Consider the following 19,601-nt stretch of genomic DNA (forward strand, 5'->3'; position numbering starts at 1 on the left):
GCCAGGGAAGAGGCTTGTGAGGGGAGGATCCAGCTCTTCATCCTGGCAGGACGTGCTCCAGGCCCTGCCTTTGTCCTGCTGCTCCTGGAGGATGAGATTCACCATCGAGAGATAAAATTCTCCCTTGGTGTTGCTCTCTGAGCCAGGCAGATGCTATCCTGACCAATTCCCAGCTAGACAATCAGCCAGCTGGCCCCAGCTGGGGGAGCTCCAGGTAGCTCCTGGCAAATGCTTTCCTCAAAGTAGCTCTCAAAGAAGTAGTCTGGAAATGCACTAGATGTGGGGTCTGCTGTCACTAGTAAGGCGAGAGCTGGACATGTCACCAAGTGGGTACAGAGAAGTCCTGGATGCTCAGCTCTCTCCCAGCACCTGGGGACAACACAAGGGAACAGCCTGGGGATGTTGGAGGCTGAGGTAGCTCCCAGTCATGCTTTTCTTCTGCTGGAGTTTTGCTTTCCTTCTGAGAAGCTGCTGGATGCTATTTGACTGCAATTCCTGCAGAGGGAGAGATGGCAAGACCAAGCGGATCCAGCCTGGGTTTCAGAGGCCGCAGTGAGGATGCTGTGGGTGATGGGGAGCTGAGCCATCACTGTGAGACACCAGGGCCCCAAGGGTAGCAGGGCTCTACAATGAAGGGTGTGAAAGCAGGGACACTCTGGGGCAGCTTCCAGGCTGCACACATGAAGTGGTGACAAGAAGCTGAGCAGTACAACTTTGGCATCCTGCACTGCCCCACGGCAGCTCTCACTCTGTGGGACACAGCTGATCTCTGCTCCTGTCCCCCTCCTTGCAAAGATATCCAGAGGTGTTTGATTTAGGGGGGTCTATGGTCAATACAGCTGCACTTTCAAATCTGGCATCTCCAGCAGACCACACATCGGCCCTGTCAGTATCCCAGGAGAGCACTGCTCTCCCGGGCAGCAGCCTGGCCCCAGCAGGGATGCTGATGCCATGTGCTGTGTCCCTCCCTTGCTGAGATCATTTATCTTCAGCAGCCAGGTGATGAACGTTTGACTTTCGAAGACATGTCATGGTGTCTTAAGTTCACCCTCCCTGGTTGAGCCGCACATCCCCAGCGCACCAAGGGATGCAGTGCTGCTCTCAGCCCGTCAAAAAACCCACACTGAGGGTTTGGTAGCACTGTGACAAAGCCCAGCCTAGAGGAAAGGGTCCAGCCATAACAATAACATCTAACTGGCCTCGAGTATCCCTGAATTTATTATTCATCTGCGTGGCTGGCAGAGCCTGGGAGCTCAGCACAGAGCAAAACTTGGCCCTGGCAGAAAAGCAGGAGACAAAGGCCAGCCGCTCTGGGAGAACCCAGTGCATGCAGCACAACAGCCTGTCCCATCCCACGTTCTGGGGTCTGCCAGCAGCTGGAACTAAGGAAAGAAAAAGCCCAGGCGAATTTGAGGGTGTCAGGAAGGTGATTTTCAAACCTCAGAAGTGAAACATGCAAGAGGAAAAATGCCTTCCAAGGTTAAGATCTTCTCAAAAAGCAGAATGAGCTTTCGCAAAAAGGAAATGCCAGCCGTGATAAATTTGATGCTATTCAGGCACACTTTAATCAGGGCCACACTTTTTTATTTACTGCTGTTGTGTTGTCAGCTCCCAGTAACTCTGCAGTAAACAGCCCCTGCAAAAACCAGCAGAGGAGAAAGTCTGGAGATAGAGGAGCTCAGCTGGAAACCATAACACAGACCCAGGGGCTTCAGAGCAGCCAGCAGCAGAATCCAAAAGACCCTCTTCAAGGCGGCACTGGAAAATGAGCCACGAACAATAGACACATCCAGCTAGAGGAAATAAACAAAAAGAGGGACCTTTACAAACCCACACCGGTGCTCCCGGTCCCAAGAGGCAGCGCTGCCAGGATGAGCACTTCCCAACTGCACCCTGAGCCATCTCCCCGGGCAGTGATGTTAAAAATAGCTCCAGTGAATTCTTTGCAAGGAGGAGCAGCAGCTCGGAGCCGAGTTGAGGGCAGGCATGTGGGAAATGTCTGCAGCCCCTGTCCCAGCTCTGCTGCCACTGCCTCCTGGCTGGATCACAGTGGCTGCTAATGCTCTAATCGTTTTTGTACTAGTGCAGGACAGAGCACCACTCCTGTCCTTCCTGGCCATCTCCCAGAAACACTGCCTGAATCATTCCTCCAACTGCTGCTCAAATCCCCCATGGACACACGAGCCGCAGCTGAGCACCGTGCTAACAGGTGAGGCCCAACCCGAGCCAGCACGCCCGTCTCTTTGGACAGTTTATGTGGTTTTGCACATCCACATTGGATTAGACTGCAAATGAAATTGGAATTAGCAGGGAATACTGCAAATACCAGACAGGGCTGGGGTGCCTGAAGATGCAGAAATGACCTTGCAGCTAGAAATAGGGGAAGAGTTCAGCTATCTGCCCTCACATTTGCTTATTGGGGGAATGTCAGACCTGTCCAGCACTGTCCTTCGTTTCCAAGGTCTCCCTTCTCCCATTGATTCAGCAAACCCTGAGCAAGGACCAACTGAACGCCCCTTCAACCCAACCCATTCTATGATTCTTGCCATCCTTGGTATTAGGAGCTGTCTAGCAGACCATTAAGCAAAAGTAATTCATGAGTCAGTTCTAGGAAAAGTCTTCTGCTGAACTCTCCTCTCCTGGAAACTGGCTTTTCCACTCCCAGCCAAATCCCTGCTCCAGCATCCAGCAGGAATCATTTTGTCTTGTTGAAGAAACTTAAAATAATTGTTTGTCTTGGCAGGAATGTTTGCAGCACTGAGAAGAGATCAAAGGAAAGCTGAAGAAGTTTTTTTGTTAATGGCAACACAGTCCCTTCTGTGCTCACATTGTGAGGGGCAAGAGGACATGGACCTGACCAGCACACACCTGAGATGGGGCTGGGACTGGATGACGTTTAAAGGTCCCTTCCAGAATTCTATGATTCTACATCCTGACTAGGACAGAACTTTCCGGCTTCTCCTTCTGACACACTGTCTTCATACTTGTGCCACCTCTCTAGCTGGAGCATCCCTTTCTTCCTGCTCAGTCCCAATCCATCTCCATTGTGTCTCTCCCTCTGCCTCCACACATACAGATACCAGCAAAACTCTGCTGCCCTCATTTGCCTGTAACCAGGCCATAGGACTGAATATCCCTCTTCAGTCCACCTCTCATGCCACTTTCCCTGCCCTCAGTCAAACTCATCCATCCCATCCCATGGGTGTCCTGCCCTGACAGACAGCTGGAGCATTCTTGTTCCTTTTGCTCTTTTTGCTCCATCACTCACATGCACATACTCACTCCACTTCCACTCTGACACCCCTGGGGTGCATGAGCCTTTGCTGCTTTATAATACAGACTCTGCACCTGCAAGGTATGATCTAAATTGTGAAATAAGCATAAATCAACATAATTTACATCCTAAAGAAAACACCTCCATACTATTGAAGGAGAAAGCCAAAAAGAGAAACCATCCTGACCTTGCAGAGCAGCTCATGAGGTGCCCCAGGCTTTTCCCTCTCAGTACCAGCACTTACACAGAAGTGGTAGGACTTTGTACATGCCCAGGCTACTTGGCTAGATAAATCAGGCCTTTTCTCCTTCCTTCCTCAGAAAGGGTATGACCAGGCCATTCAGCCCAGAGAAAAGCATTGTTTTCTGCGCAGTGCTTTAGGAGCACAGGCCTGGCAGAACTCCCTGCCACCTAACGAGCTGAGCCTTTATGATTAGTTGGTGAATTTTTAAAATACTGAAATGTTATCTTTAGCTCTAAATAGCTCTGAGCCACTTGCATCTTTCACTGAGGGATACTTCCCCTTGGAACAGCTAAAGTGATATTAATCTTTCAGCAGACAGATCTGCAGCTGTCTTCAATAAGATGACAACCCACTCACCCCAACCCCACGTACAGGAGGATCTGCTCCATCAGTCTGTGCCAGCCCAAGGGCCCCAGGAGCTGAGCGGGACCGGGTGGCCAGAGGTCACCTGGGCCTGGCTGTGCCAGCCTGTACAGGAGCCCACGGGCTGTGAGGAGCTCACGGGGCTGGCACAGCCCACAGCTGCTCTCTGTTTCCCCCACAGCCCCAGGATGCAGCCGGCAGCTGCCCAGAGCCTGCTCCAAAAGGAGCAGAGCAAGCCAGAGCCTGCCGGCTCCAAGGGCTGTGGGCACCAGGATGACACCACGGCCTGGGGACACTGCACCACGGGCAGGACAGACAGCTCCTGGCCCTGCTGGAGCCTGTCCTGCCAGCACAGCCAGGCTGGGAGCAGCCTGTCAGAGCATCCACAGAGATATTTTTGGGAAAAGGGGGATTTGCAGCTGCCAGCTGGACCCTCTCCTTCTCCCCCTGGTTTTCAGGGCCACTCTGCTGCTCCAGGTGCAGATTGAGTGGAGCCCCGAGGAGCAGGAGCAGGTCCCTCAGAGCAGCACAGCCTTGGGGCTATTCCCAAATGCCAGTGATTTATTCCAGCTTCCAGGACATCATTGCCAAAGGGGCTCAGGAAATGCCCTGGGGACCCTGATTTAATTAGGGAGTGCTGCAAGATGAAAGGAGCTGGCTTATCCCACTGACTAGTGCATCAAAACATCTTTACAGAACATATGCAACCAGGGTCCTTCAGCCCTTCCATCCCTTGTGTGCTCCTGCCTCCCTGCCTGTACCAGCACTGAGCAAGCAGGGGCTGCTCCCTGCCCTGCCCTTGGAATTCCCACTTCCAAGAAAGACCAGGGATGTAGCAGACATTTGTTTTGAGGAAGCCTGCCTGACCCAGGAGCTCCTGCCCAGTCCCAGGCTCTGCCAAACAGACAGCATCCATAACAGGAGTGTGTTTTACCAGATTGCCAGATCCACCAGCATTTAAATTGGTCAGAAAGTCTGTGTTTTCACTCTTAAGATTATTGGTTTTTTCAACCAAAAGTTTTAGCAACTTGTAAATCAAATGTTTTTCAGATTTCAGCAATCCAAACCAAAAGAGTGAGGAACTGCTGCACCTGTTTTGTGGGTTCTTTTCCTCAGTCAAAAAAAAACAAAAGTGGATTTTTTTTTTCAAAAATGAAGGCGTATTTCTTAAAATAGTGCATTTTCCCCAAACCCCAATTACTTATCAAAATTTAAAGTAGGAGCCTTTTTCTTCCAGTCCTGTAGGTCACTTGAGTTGATGTTCACAAATCTGAGGTCCAAAGAAAAAGAAGAGAGGGAGCTGGAAGGGCACCTAGCCCACGTTCGACGCTTCAGTGCCTGCAGCTCCCATGCACCTGTACCCAAGGCTACTGAGAACCAGGCAGATGGGACACCAGGTCCCTGCCAGCCCTCACTGAAGAATCGTCAGGCTTTGCAGGAGCAAAATGAAAAAACTTAGACTGAGAAAGCCAAAGGGCTCTGTCTCAGCACCAGAATAAGCTGAAGAAAATGCCCCACCTCCAGGAGAAGGGAGGGTTTCTGTATCACAGCCTTTCTATTTAAATTGGACGTTTTACTGAAATATTATTTCTTTTTCAAGATAAGGCTCTTTCACATTCCACTGAAATGATGATAACCTCTGAGCAAAGCATGATTGAATTCAACGATTTCAAAGCCCAGCTCCCTGCCAGCTGATTCCAAGCATTTGGATGGGAGTCAGAGCCCTCTTGTTCCATGCAGCAGCAGATCAATTGAATGAGATGCTATCATTTTCCACAGTCATTTCTGCAGATTAAAGTCACACTTCATTTTTCCCTTTCTGTGTTTGTAAACTGTTGAGATAAGGATTTCCCAGAGAGTAGGAATGAACAGCCCATTAATTCCACTTTCCCTGCCTGGCTGGCTATCTGAATTGTACCCATCCCTAGGGCTGACATCCTGCCATCCCATCTCTGCTGCTCTTGAGGGGATCCCTGCAAGACAGAGCCTCACTTGCCTCACCCCTGATAACCCAGGAAGCCCTGGAGAACGCTGTGTGCTGTCCAGCAGATGCCTTCTCCTTGGAGCTCCTGAAAGTGCATGTTCCCTCCTACCCTAATAAGGCATGAAAGCGTCTGAGGAAATTCATGTGAGGTGGGTGGAAAACAGATAAAGGCGTGCACCTCCTCCAGAGTCAGAGCACATCCCGTGTAAGGAGCATGGTGGGCCAAAAATGTGTCAGTGCTGGAACTGCAGCCAGCCTGGATGAGGCTGTTCTGGGAGAGGGCTGGAAGATGGGGGTGAAGGCATCACACCATCACTCACCCAATGACACTGAATCCTTCCAGCCCACAAAGCCTCACACAGTCCCCTTTTGTGGGGGGACACACTGTGGGTGTCCCACAGCTGGGGTAGGTGTCTGATCCTGGCTCTGGACCCCAGCACTGGGGCTTGCTGTCCCCATGGCCACACTGGATCAGGAACAGCGAAGAGCTCCCCCAAACCCTACAGCCCTCTCCCTGCATGGCTCCAGTGGATGGGTAGAATGAGGATTAGGCAGAGGTTTGAAAACAGCAATATTTCTGCAGAGCTGGAGACTGCTGTGCCACACAGAAAGTGGGAGAGTCCCAGCCCTGGGCTTCGGCTGGTGCAGAAATAGATGCCAGCAACTGGGTTTCTATTTACCAAGGGTGATGAAACAGGATTATCCTCTTCATAAAAAACACACCAAGCTCTGTGAGAAACATCTTTACTGGGACAGCAGGACTGAGGAGTCTCCCCTCAATGCTGTGTCCTGGCACTCAGCTATAGCAGGGAGCCATGTGGCTGCTCTTGTTTCTCCCTGTCCATGTGCACACTGACTCTCTGAACCCTGTCCTTGGAAGCAGCAGGATGCACATTCCCATTAGGGGGGTGTGAGGCAGCCAGAATTCCTGGAGCAGCCAGAATACCCAGCCATCAAGGAGCTGTGCTCAGCTCAGGCCACTCCATGGCATCCAGGTGTGGTTGTACCTTGCTAGGAGTGACCCTTCCACTGCACCCCATGGGGAGGTGAGGGGTAGTCCTTGGCCCCCCTGCACTTGTCTTTTAAGGCTCATGAGAGCTCAGGCTGTAACATCTGTGATCTTTGGTGTCTGATCAGACAGCTGCAGAAATGCTGTTCCCAACTGTTGTGTCCCTTCCTGGCAAATAGCAGCCAATAACCCACCCGGGGCTGGGAAAAGCTCTGGCATCTCCTGCCTGCTGCTGCCTCCTAATTACAGACCCATACATCACACCGGGAGGTGTGGAGTCCTGGAGCAGAGGCTGGGAGGGCGCAGGAGGATCAGCTGCTCCCTCCTGTGCTGGCAGGGGCTGTCCTGAGCCACGGCTGCTGCTGCCCACTCTCACAGGGTGACCGTGAGCATCCTGCCCTCCTCCTTTAGACCTAAAGGTGTGGGAATGTGCTGAACTCCTGAGGTGTCTAATGCCTGTGCCTCTGGCTAAAAGCACATTTAAAAAAAAATTCTTTTGCTTTTTCAGAACAAACCCCAAGTCTGATTCAACAGACCTAAAATCCCAGGTCTGAAATCTGGCCTCAGGGGAAGCTGAGCTGTGCTGTCAGCCCCAGGAGCGCCAAGGCCACCGTGGCCACCAGCCCAACGCTGCACTGGACACAAACCATGCCTCACCAAAGAGGTGCCTCAGGAAGTTGTCCCTTTGGTTGCCCACTTTCCCCATCACCAGCTTAAACCCCCAAGAGCAGTGGGGACAAGGGCAGAGCTGTGCCAAATAAAGCACCTTCCCAGTGGGAGCACGCAGCCGAGCCCCAGCGGCGTGGGCTGCCCCAGCCCTGGCTCTCAGCTGTCACCCTCAGGCCACGCTGATAAAGCCCTGCTCTGCCTGCCCTTATTTAGTCAGGAGCCTCTGCTGACTCCAGCGATTTTGGGACGTCATTTGCACCACACAGCCGCGTTCCCCAAGGAGACGCTCGCTGCTGCCCAGCCACGCAGCCTGGAAATGCTGAGCACAGGGAGACAGCAGCAGCGCTGCCGGGAATGCAGCCAGGCAGAAGAGGCTTGGAAAGTGATACAGGAGCCGTCAAGTGCTCTTGTTATTTGAAGGGAGAGCGGAGATGTGCCCCAAAGTCATGGGTATGGATAGAAAACCAACTTAGGCTTCAAAACCGGGCAGCAGTTCACACCGTGAGCAATGCCCGTGTGTTGGTGGTGGGGAAGCCACGTCAATGTAATGCCTGGTACTGGAGCTCTGTTGTGCTTCCACAGTGCCCAGGCTCACCCTAAGAGCAAACCCCACTGAATCAGGAATTGATGCCCCACACTTCAGAACACAATCTAGAAATTTCTACAGATATCTACTGATATTACATTAAAACAAAAATAAATCCAAAATGTGTTCACTCGTACTCTGCAGGTATAAACCACACAGGGGCTACAGGGCCAGCACATGAGGACGAACTGGTGAAGCACAGCAGCCATTACAGCCTCAAATATCTTGCTGTCCTGTTGATCCCGTGACATCCAGCAGATGTATCTGAGGTGCTCCTGCCAGGATGTGTGCCCTTGAATGGATCTCGGAGCTTGGCCAGACCCGTGCCTTGCAGGACACATGGCCAAGTCCCTCCATTGATTTTGGTCCAAGTCACTGGGAAGTACAACCATGCGCAGAAGCAGACCACGTCAGATACTGCTGCAATAGGACAGAGGTGGGATTTGCAGCATTTACACTCATTTTGTCCTTAAAAAGCACCAGAGAGAAGGAAAACCCCAGTAAAACTGCCCAGCTACTGAGCACACAGGTTACAAAAAATCAAAGGTTCCCCCTGCAGACAGTGCTGCATTTCCTCTTTATTTTCTTTTATTTTCATCTGGTCTGAAGAGATGAAAGCTGCCCATTTTCATGCTGCTTCTCCTTGTATCCTCTAGGACCATTCTCCCCATCTGGCAGGCAAACACATGCTGCTCCCCAGGCACAAGGAGAATCAAGTACCCAGGGTACAAAGCACCCTAATCTGTACCAGCCCACGTCCCCAGAAAGCTGCAGGGCAACTGCTTCACACCTCAGCATGGCTTTGAACCAGCTCACTCATGGCCTGGTGGCAGTTATCCATCCCCTCCTCACAGTCCTCCAGCCAGTTTATCTACTTCAGCTCCCGGGAAGTGAAGCCCCAGCTGTGATCCCAGGCTCTCCCTGTGCTTCCCATCCACACCAACTTTTTTTCAAAGGAGTCCTCAGTCAGGATGGAGGGTGGGAAGGGGGAGGTTGGAGGGACACAGCAGGTGCCTTCACCTGGCACTGCAGGAACAGCCGTGTCCCAGCTCTGATAGGAGTCCTTTGGGATCACAGCAGAACAAGTCCTGGAGCACAGCAGTACAGTGCAGGGCTAATGAACACATGGTGTGTGTTAAGTGTGTTAACCCCACATCCATCCTGGCTGCCCCTGGGCAGCACTAAAGCCGTGTCTGCCAGCTGCCATAGAGGCTGTATTCCAAGGTGACTTTTCTCCTGAGTGAGAGCTGCCTGGGTGGGGATTCACACTCCAGCTTCCATCAACTCCATCCCTCCAGCTGATCCCCAGAGCTGCTGAGAGACGTGCCCAAGGTTTTTACCCAAGCAGCACCAATGGGCTTTGCATGGGGTGAAGCTGGCTGACCTGGATGGGCTGCTCAGGAAACATGACAAACGATTTCCACTGAAATACTGAAAAACAAAGCAGTTCTCTCAGCTGATACTGAGATGATGTCCTCAGCTTCTTGCACAACTGGGAAAGCAGCTGGATTGCAAGCCAGGAGGATTCAGGAGGGAGCTGAGGAGGCCAGGGCAGCGCTGCTGGGGCAGCACAGGCAGTGGGACAGGCAGTAGCTGGCTCTGCCCACAGCCCTGGCTGGAACACCCAAAGTGAAACAGCAGGTGTGACAGGAGCCGTGAGGCAGCCTGGTGCCTCAGACACCCTTGGAGCAGAGCATGGGACAGGGGAGGTTTGCTGACTGCCCTGCTCATCATCCCTGGCTGTCACTGCTCTCCTGCCCAAAGCCCACAGACAGGGCACCCCTCAGTGCTGCTGACAGCCCCTGGCTGTGCACCCCAGAGCTCAGCACGTGCCTGGGATTCTTGTGGTGCAACCGGGCCAGGCAGCTTCCAGGGCTTGGGCTTGTTTTCCTTGGAATTTCTATCCCTAAAGAGCCTTTTATGGTGCAAAAGGGAGAAATCTGGCCTTCTCCTGGCATTTCACCCCCAGACAACAGGAGGCTGGATGTTACAGCAGTTTAGTTCTGCAAGGGGCTCCCCCGAGTGCCACAAGCAAATGAAACTCAAACATCCCTGTACAACAGCACAGGTGTGCAGAGGTAGCTGGGAATTTGCACAGCCCACCTGCTGTGTCCTGATAATTAGTGCCTAGTAATAATCTTACATACAGAAATGTCATCTCTTCCCCCAGGAAAGGATGGGTGTAGCCTCAGAGGCATTTTTTTTTGTAAGAGACACACTGCCATCTGAGGAGAAATATAAATGCTCCATCTAGAAAGCTCCACCTCACATTGCCCCCAGGCAATGCTAATGCTAATGACAGTGCAGTCCTTCTATAAACTGTAATAATCCATTTTCACAATCTGCCTGCAATTACTCTGCCCTGGGTGTGGAAACTGAGGCAAGGTTCAAGGCCAAAGCAAAATCTGGTGGCAGAGCTGGGGTTTAAACTAAGGACCTTCTCCAAGAAAAATCACGTAGATTTACTCTCTACCCCAAATCTGAGGTGAAAGAAGGAGGGAGGAGAGCACGAGTCAGGTTTACAAAAGGCATCAGGTAGAGAGAGTAGCTCGGCCCTGATCAAATACACCAGGAATAAACACTGATGGAAATGCTGAGTTATAGTTTACAGGACAGGCAGCCTGAATTCCCCTCTCCCAGAGGGTCCAGCTCAGCTGGAAGCTGTGCTGCAGGAAGAGGACTCACGTTCCACACTGCCAGCGAGCACAACAATCCTGTCCCTGCACAGCAGCCACACACCACTGCAGGGTCTGCTGGCTGAGAACTCCCTGGAGGAAACCAGCTTCCACATCTTATTTCCTCCAGCTCCAAGGTTTCCTTAATAGGAAATTATTCCCTGCACTGGGGAGGGATGCAGTCCCTCGCCAGGGCAGCGGGCACATTCCAGCCCCTGACTGAAAACACTGCAGAGCCGCTTTTGATCCAAAGTGTAAATAGTGTATAATAAAAAGAGGTTTGTGTAAACCAGCCAAGCTCTCGGGGAGCAGTGTTTGCAGCTCCAGCCTCCTTATTCACGCCGTGGCCACACGCTTTTCCCGGGCACGGCAAAGCCGGTGTCGGGCTGAGCCTGCCCTGCCAGAAGGATCCAGGGCCCCACGCCACCCCAGCCTGTTATTTTTATCCTAGCTGGCCCTGCATGGAGCTTCACTTGCAATCCTGCTGGGTTTTCTCCGCCAGTCCCTGAGGCAACTGGGTTTTGTTAAAAAAATCAATCAAGCTCTCCACCAAAGTTTGGAGAAGAAATGGCTACCAGGAGAGTAAAGTGGGGGGGTTCTCCAGGGAGTGGAATAGGGTTTGGGAATAGGTGTCCTCCTCATTTATTTCCCCCTTCTGCTTGATAATGAAGTAATGAAAATTAAACAGGAGTTAAAAGGAGTGAGACAGGACAGCCATGGAGTCACAGCCAGTCCCTTGCAGCTGAGCAAAGCCTGTGAAGGGTGAGGTTTTCTTGGTTAGGTCAGGTGAAACCTCAAGGACTGTTACAACCACTTTTCCCTCAGGAAGAGGAGTGAAGGCTCCAACCCTGCCTCCCAGATCTCTGTTCTCTGCCAGGCTGGCTCTGAGACTGGCAGGAATGCTGCAGGAGGAGTGTGCTGCCAACACAGCTCGGACACAGGCAGGGATGTGTACTGGCGGAGGAGAATTTCCCCTGCCCTCTGAAGACCCTGAAGCTACTCTTATTTCCTCTCTCCTCCATCCCAGGAGGGGCAGTGGAGCAATTACACTCAGCTGCTAAAATTGACAACTCTAATGCATCCCACAAACTTCCCCCAAAGCCACACTGGGGCCTCCAGGGCCCAATGGTGTTCTGCTGCAGCCCCAGTTTGTCTGGGACATGTCTGGCTGCTCATAAGTGAGCCAGATTTGTCACCATCAAACCCTCTGTTTCTCATGCTGCCCCATCGATGCCCAGTGGCTCTGAAAGCCTGGCACAACACTAGGATGCTTCCCACCCTGCTGAGAGCCATGGCTGTTAACAATTCCTGCTGTCCAGCACCTTCCTTCTGCACCAGGGCTGCAGGGGGGCAGGAGATGGAATGAGAAGAAGGACAGCTCCTGAACACATGGGATGGGCACCGTCACCACGGGAACCTGCATGCTGGAGCTCCGAGCACCCACCTGGATGCCGCAATCTCTGACTTCTGCCGGGCGATGGCCGCGGCTCTCTGAGCCCCCTCCACGCTCCTGTCCACCTTCTGCCGGATCTTGGCGCTCTTGAGGGGCAGCACACGCTTCTTCATGCCCTTGACCAGCACGTTGTGGCGGTACTTGCCCTCCTCCTTCTTGCCGTCGGGCAGCGTGGTGCAGCCGTAGCCGTGCCGCAGGTTGTCCAGCCACTCGCCCTCGTACTTGAGCCCGCTGGAGCGCTCGCTGACGCCGAAGCCGGCGCGTTTGTCGTTCTTCCACTCGCCCATGTAGGTCTCCGTGGTGGTGGCGTCGATGTCGGACTCGAAGGGGGTGTACTCCTCGCCCTCGGCGCCCTCGCCCAGGCTGACAGTGGAGGTGGCATCGCTGGCGGCCGAGCTGATCCCGCTCTCGCTCTTGAGGAAGCTGACGCGGCTCTTCTGGCTGGCCAGGGACGACTTGGACTCGGACTTCTTCAACTTGCCCAGCAAGGAGCCCCTGCGGAAGAGCCCCCCTTTCTTGGGCTTGCCGGCCTCGGCGTCCGCGTAGAGGCTGAGGGCGAAGCCGCCGCGGGTGATGGTGGGCGACAGCGGCAGGCTCTCGGCGTTGGCGGCGGGCGAGTCCTGCTGCGGCAGGGTGCCATTGCTGTGCTCGCTGCGCAGGGAGGACAGCGAGGTGCGCAGCGGGGAGCGCACCACGGAGGCCATGCCATAGGGCACGCTCTGCCGCACGCCGTAGCCGTGCCGCATGCCGTTGGTGAACTGGCCCTGGTACGTGCCTGCGGGAGACAAGACGGGCAGCGTGAAAAAGGCAGCTTGGGCCCGGGGAGAGCCAAGGGAGGTGAGCTGTGGTGTCACACTGAGCCCAACTCCACCCGCATGCTAAAGCATCAGTGCCTAGGGAGCAGAGGACACCAGCACAAGAGCCTCTGCTGGCAGGTGGAGCTCGGTGCAAACAGACTGAGGCACCTGGGGACACTCTGCAAATCCAAAGCCACTCACTGTACAGGATCTGGATTATCATCCAGAGAAGGGAGCGGGAGGCAGCCCCCAGGGGTGGAGTTTGGGCTGTGCAGAGGGTGGCAGCAACCCCAGCGGGCTTGTGAGCTGCAGTGGCACATCTCTGCTTGGCTTGGTGACAGTCCCTTCCAGCCTGTTCTGCAGTCTGTCACTTGCAGGCTGCCAGGACGAGCTCTAGACCCCTGAGTCAGGATCCCACATGTCCACTGACTCTCCTGGTACCTGAAGCCACATCTCCTTGTGGCTGACATACGGCTTCTCTGAGTTCCTAAGATCAAGGCTTGTGCCACACTGCACAAAGCAAGAGATGGGCAAAAAAGGGAGGAGAGAAGCAGTTCTGTGTGGGGTTCCTTCAGCTCTGCCCCAGCAAGCACCACCCCACCACATTCCTCCAGACCCAGCTCAAGAAGGCAGACATCATATGTCATATGATGGGAGACACAGAAAGGATCGTGTTCACCATGGCCAGGGCTGCACCTTGGGTACAGGACCCTGCTAAGAACCAGCAGGAGTTTGGCAGTGACACCTTGAAGGACTGGGACACTGCTCCTCTCCAGACCCCCTGATCCCAAAGGTGAGCACATTTGCAGGCTCCAGCAGAGTGGAGACCCCCACTCTGACATTTCTCACCAGGATGTCAAGAGACTTAAATTGGCTGCATCAGAGGCCCCACAAGAAGAGCTTCGGGGAAGGGCAGGGGGCTGGTGGGGCAGCAGGCAGCCTTCAGCCACAGCACCCACCACACCAGCACAGGGAAGATCAGAGCATCCCTGAGCACTGTGGATTGGGATGGGATGAGCCTGGGGGATGAGCCATCTTCCCAGTCTGGCACTCATCAGTCTATAGATACAGTTGCCTCAGAAACCAGCAAACCACTCAAAACAAAGGCAGCATTCCGCTCTGCTCCTGTCATTACACGACCTGGAATGGGCCACCCCAGACCAGCACCCTGTGGAACAGAGGCTGCCAGCAGCTCCCTCAGCCTGGGGCACAAACACTTTTGGAAAGGCCACTCTATTCCTTTACTCTTCCAGGTGCTGCTTCCTGTAAGTGAAGGGTCAGCCGTGCTGGGGGTATTTTCGCACACATCTGTCCTAAACCTGGTTTGCAAAGAGCAGTGATCTACCAGAAAACAGATGATTTTGGGAGAGCAGGCATTTCCACAGTCCTGGGGAGGCTCAGCCAGGGCTGGGCTGAGATGGAAGGGGGGGACCCATCTTTAAGGCATTCATCTCCCCCCCTCAGACACTATTACTGAGCCCAGGGATGACCCTGTCCCCCAAGGAGCAAATCCAGTTCCTTCTTTGGCCATCGTGGGAGTGCATATTTTACAGTCTCCCAGGCCACTTCTGCAGCATAATCTCTCCTCCCAAGCTTCAGGTTTCGTTGAAATCCTCTTTGGACCTGCCTGTGGAGTGTTAACTTACAGTGCTGAGGGCCAGGAAAGACAAGAAGTGCCGGAGTGAGCAGCAGCTGCTGCCCTGGGTGAGCTGCCCCCGGCCAGCCCCTGCCCACCCTGTGACACAGGGGATTATGGGGTCCCTGTAAACAGTTGGTCTCCCCTACAAAAATGTAGGGGTTCAGGTAGTACATGGCATCTGCAAACTGCAGCTGCCAGAGCAAGGGGCCATTTTCCATTTTCTTGGATGAATTTGAAGCTCTTCTAGGGAAAAATAAGGAAAGTCAGCATGGGTTTGGGCAGGAGTGAAGAGTCAAGGACCATCACTGGAGATCTGGGCATGTTCCTCACCATGCTCCCAAATCCTTCTCCATAAAATGGTGATGAGTCTTCCTAGTGCAAAGTGAAGTTATAGAGACCCCCATAATGCCCTCATGTCCCTCCCTGGTGAGGTCAGTGCTCCATCCCACCTGCCCAGCCAGCGAGCAGGGCTGACACATGATCAGGGTGACATTGGAGACCTTCTCCTAGGATGGGAACAACTTCACACATATCAGGCTGCAGCCGGTAATGCCGCCATGTTAATTCCCTGGAAAAGGAACTCTGGAAAAGTCTTGCAGGTTAAGGGGGTTCAGCCACTCCTCAGGGGTCAGGTCAGAACAGCTGCTGCACTCCAGCAAATCCCCAGCCTCCTCTGTCCCCCTCACCAGCTCCAGAGCCGGCTGGGTGGGAGAAGCCATGTGGCACAATGGGTCTCCAGGGAGCAGGGATGGAGTGCCACCCTCAACCAGGGCTCAACATCAGCTCTGCAGGCTGCTCTCTGATCCCTGATTTCAGCACAAGCAACATCATCCCTGTGACCAGAGCTGCCAACACCACCTGGATGAACGGAGCGCACTGACACTGTGCTGCCCGTGGCTGCCCAGCCAAGGCAGGGGTGAGCAGGCACTGCCACGTCCCTGTCATGCTGCCATTCCCTGCCCAGCTGAGGCTCTGTGCCAGGGCAGGGCCATAAAGCAGCCCTGGAGTGGAGCCAGAGGCTGCAGGGAGGGGCTGCAGGCGCCAGCACCATGCGTCAGGGCACGCAAGGTTTGAGCAGAGCCAAGCCCTGCCTCACCAACACGGCCCAGTGCAGTCACTCCAACAGAAAATGGGGCTGTGCAAAACCTCTCTGCAGCAGGGCTGCATGTCCCCAGGCCACCACCACACCCCAGAACCAACACAACCTGGTCAGGGGGGACAGGCAGCACACAGAGCTGTCAGCCAGGCTGCCGCGAGCTCACACGCGTCTGAGGCTCCGCAAAAAAGAATTGAAAAGCAATGGATGTGGAATAAATAAATCTCTCTTTAGGATAGGGAGCCTGCTTCCCTGCCTCCCCAGCCCTGGTGATTCATCAGGGCAGTGGGACAGACACACCTCATCTCATCAGGGTGTGATTAGTGGGGGACAGGGGCCCAATAATCCTTTATTGGCTGCAATTTTTGTCCTAATGACAAAATCCATTGGCTCCTCTGCAACCCCTAGGAATGCAATTCATCACCTCTGCACAGCTCCAACCAAAAGCAGGTGATGCTGCCTGGGTAACTTCATAGGATGGGAAGGATTAAATGGTGGGATCAATGGAAATGACATCCCTGCAGCCTTCACCTCCAAACACTCCAAAGGGGAAGCACCCTCTGCTTCACCCCAGCAGCAGGATGAGATGGTGCATGGCTGCATTCAAAACAAAAGCTTCAGCTCCAAGTGTCCTCCAGCCCAGCAGCAAGATCCCATCACCAGCAGTGACACACTTCCCCTTCCCAGCCTGTCTCAACCCTCCCATATAATTAGTGATGAATGTAAATAATACAAACAACCATGTAAATAATGCAAACAGTTCAAAGCCCTGCCCTACAGTCCCCTGCTGTCACCCAGATATTGTGATGACAGGCAGGTTAGAACTCAGTGCAAGTGGCCAGGGACATTTAAATGATGCACAGCACCATGTGCAGGACAGGCCAGCAAAAACAGAGTGCTGCCTTTTGATGCCAGCGGTACTGTCTGATGGGTTCTGCTGGAAAGGAAAGGCAAAGAAAACCACACAGAGGGGTAAAAAATTCACTATATTAATTCATGGGTCACACTCAGCCAGGCAGGAGCTTTGCTAGAGGCAGCAGATGGAAGCCAGTACCATCATGGCTCTCCCAGGCCCCTTTCCTCCTTTCCCAGCCACAATCCAATGGATGCTGCTCCTTCTGTCCTGTTCCAGGCCCCTTTCCACTGCACTTGGCCTGCTGGAGGGAGGAGTTGTGCTGCTCCACATCACCCATTTCATCTCCCCAGTAAGGCACTTCTGAATTTCTTTTCTCCTCTTTTGTGGTCTTGTGATCACTGACTGGTCTAATTGTTTCCCCGTGGTTAATTGACACCACTGTTTTCCTTAGCACCCTAGAGAACAAATTGCAGAATCAAAAGTAAGTTGGTTTTAGGCTGCTTTGATTGCAAGTGAGGTTTTTCCCCCCATACAGATACATACAAGCAGTTATTTGTACAGCAAAGACAGGCTTTGGGCTGGATTATGGGGTATACAGCACAATTCACCAATAGCAGTGAGATTTTTCCAGCAGTAAAACTTGACTCAGGGTTTTGACTCACAGTCAAATGCACAAAATAGTCAAAAAATGAGGCCTTCCTTTACAGTATGGACAAAACTCAATGGGCAAAGCCAAATAGCTACATGTTTACTCATAGCTTATGTTGCAGAACAATGAGTTCCTTCACGGTATGCCTTCCACAACCCCATTCACTGTCTGCTTCAGCCAGAGCATTCTGCTGCCCCTCTAAAGGGCTCTGAGCTCTTCCCTGGTGACAGCAGCACACACCAGTATATCCAGCTTGGATACACAAAGAGATATGTCAGAATGTCACTGTATCTGCCCAGCCACACAAGAAGCTCTGAACCCCTTGGCTGATTTCAATCCGTGTTACATAAAACTCCTCAAACCCATCAGTCTCCCATAGCTTTCACAAAAATAGGCTTTTGGTAGTGGGGAGAAAAAGTGAATAATTCACACCGTGCCAGGGCTAAACTGTACCATGACCCTGATTCTTATTAGATACCAGAAACCTATATGGGATTTCAAAAAGCTTCACTCCAGATTTGGGCTTATTTTAAACCTTGGCCAGACACAAGATTCAAACACAGACAACCTTATATTTTAAGTATTTTTATATATATATAAATATTTTATATTTTGAAATGTAAATTTTTATGTATGTCCATATATATATGTATATATAAGAAGTTTAAGTCTATTTTAAAACACCAGAATCGGCTACATTTCCCTGAAATCTGCAAGAGGTCCAACCATGACCTAAACTTTCTGACGACCTGGCAAGGGCTGCACATTCCCAGAGCCCTTTTCCTTGTGTGGCTGGCTTCCAAGGGGCTTGGGAATACTGTCCCTTACTCGAGGGACAGCAGATATCCAAAGCCTTTCCAGATGTTTATCTTGGCAACCTCAAATTCAAAGATTAACAGGTCCCATTAGCAGTCTGGCCACATCTGGATCTTGCAGGTGGTTGCTGTGTGCAGGTGAGGAGAAAAAATAGGAAAAGGTCCTGCAGGTCAGTGAGACCATTCCACCCCTGTCCTTCAGATGTGACGCTGGATGGTGATCCCTGGCTTTGACTGCAGTTTTATCCCTGTTCCTGTGCCATCAGAGAAGCTCATGCTCTGAATGAACAGCTCAGATCAGCCCGGGTGTGATGACCCAACACATGGAGCAGCCACTGGGCACCCCAGCACAACCCTCGTGAGCCTCGTGGGGCTGAGCTCAGCGCTTTGGCAGGGCACATCTTCATGGATCAGGGCTAAACCGCCAGCCTCTAGTGGCACCAGGGATCATGCAGCTGGCACGTTCTTGGGTGTGGGACAGCACCCCGGGGAGCACTGTGCTGACAGAAGCAGGATATTCTATATCCTGACAGGAGAAAGCATTGGGTCATCTTTCCCGCTCTTCTGTCCCAAGCTTTCAGTCCCATAACTAATCAAACCCCTATGTCAAGTCTTACCCTTCAAAATTCTCCCTCAGAATGTTAACTGGAATTCCAGTAGCCCTTCACCCTTAGAAGGATTTGCATTTTAGGAAGCAGCAAGGAAGCAACCGTGCAAATTCAGAGGAGACCCTGACATCTCCAGAATGAAATTCCCAATGGCAGCCGTTGCTGACAGTTACCTGATTGCTGCTCTTTACTCATCAGAACACACCTTCCATGTCACCTACTCATCTTATGGCCTCACATGAAGGTTCTGTGCACACAACCTGCACCCATTGAACCATTCCATGGCCACAGGACAGAAGGGGGAAAAATTTAAGGGGCCGGAGAGATGTGTCAGTTCGTGTCTGTGCCTACAATATCTAAGGGCACAAAGAAAATGGGTCAACTTCAAGACTGTATTCTCAATCTTAAAGTTAGCCACAAACCCACACAACTCATTGAGAAATATTTATGAAAAACATAGCCCTGAAAGCCAGTCTTGAATTAGCCCATTTTTCTAATGCCTATAAATGGGATGCTTTTCATTCTGAAGGTTTATATTATAGTTATTTTGCTTTATAAACTAACTCCAACGCCTGCCCTAGAAAAATATAAATGCAATTTTGATCCATATTTTGAAGGGTATTTCTTTCCAATCACCCTCTCTATTTAGCTATCCTAAATGTGGCAGCCTGGAACATTACAGTGCTGAAGAGCTACAAAATTACTTGCACAGAAATTCTTGCAATGTTCCTAACCCCAGAATTGCCACTCATGCAAGAGCACAATTAGACCGAGCATTTATGAAGCACAACAAATATCTGACTACGTGGTCCAGTTGTACAGGAGCTGAGGTTGAAACCTTCCAAATAACCCAAGGGATTTATTTTGGGGAAAGGCATGTCGCT

General features: G+C 52.3%; 1 protein-coding gene across 2 annotated transcripts in view; it reads right to left on the minus strand.

Annotated features, from left to right (window-relative positions):
• JPH2 (junctophilin 2) overlaps positions 1–19,601 on the minus strand; it is a 31,648-nt gene that overhangs the window by 10,682 nt on the left and 1,365 nt on the right. Inside the window, exon 2 of one of the 2 annotated variants that reach the window (XM_066198755.1) lies at positions 12,249–13,032. In XM_066198755.1, the coding sequence (XP_066054852.1) occupies positions 12,249–13,032 (784 nt within the window). Of the gene's footprint in view, positions 1–12,248; positions 13,033–16,793; positions 17,101–19,601 lie in introns of those variants that run through there. The other variant, XM_066198756.1, reaches the window with a different exon arrangement.

This window comes from Chamaea fasciata, unplaced genomic scaffold, assembly GCF_029207755.1.
Source record: "Chamaea fasciata isolate MVZ Bird 193981 ecotype frontalis unplaced genomic scaffold, bChaFas1.0.hap1 SCAF_17, whole genome shotgun sequence".
Taxonomy (NCBI): Eukaryota; Metazoa; Chordata; class Aves; order Passeriformes; family Sylviidae; genus Chamaea; species Chamaea fasciata.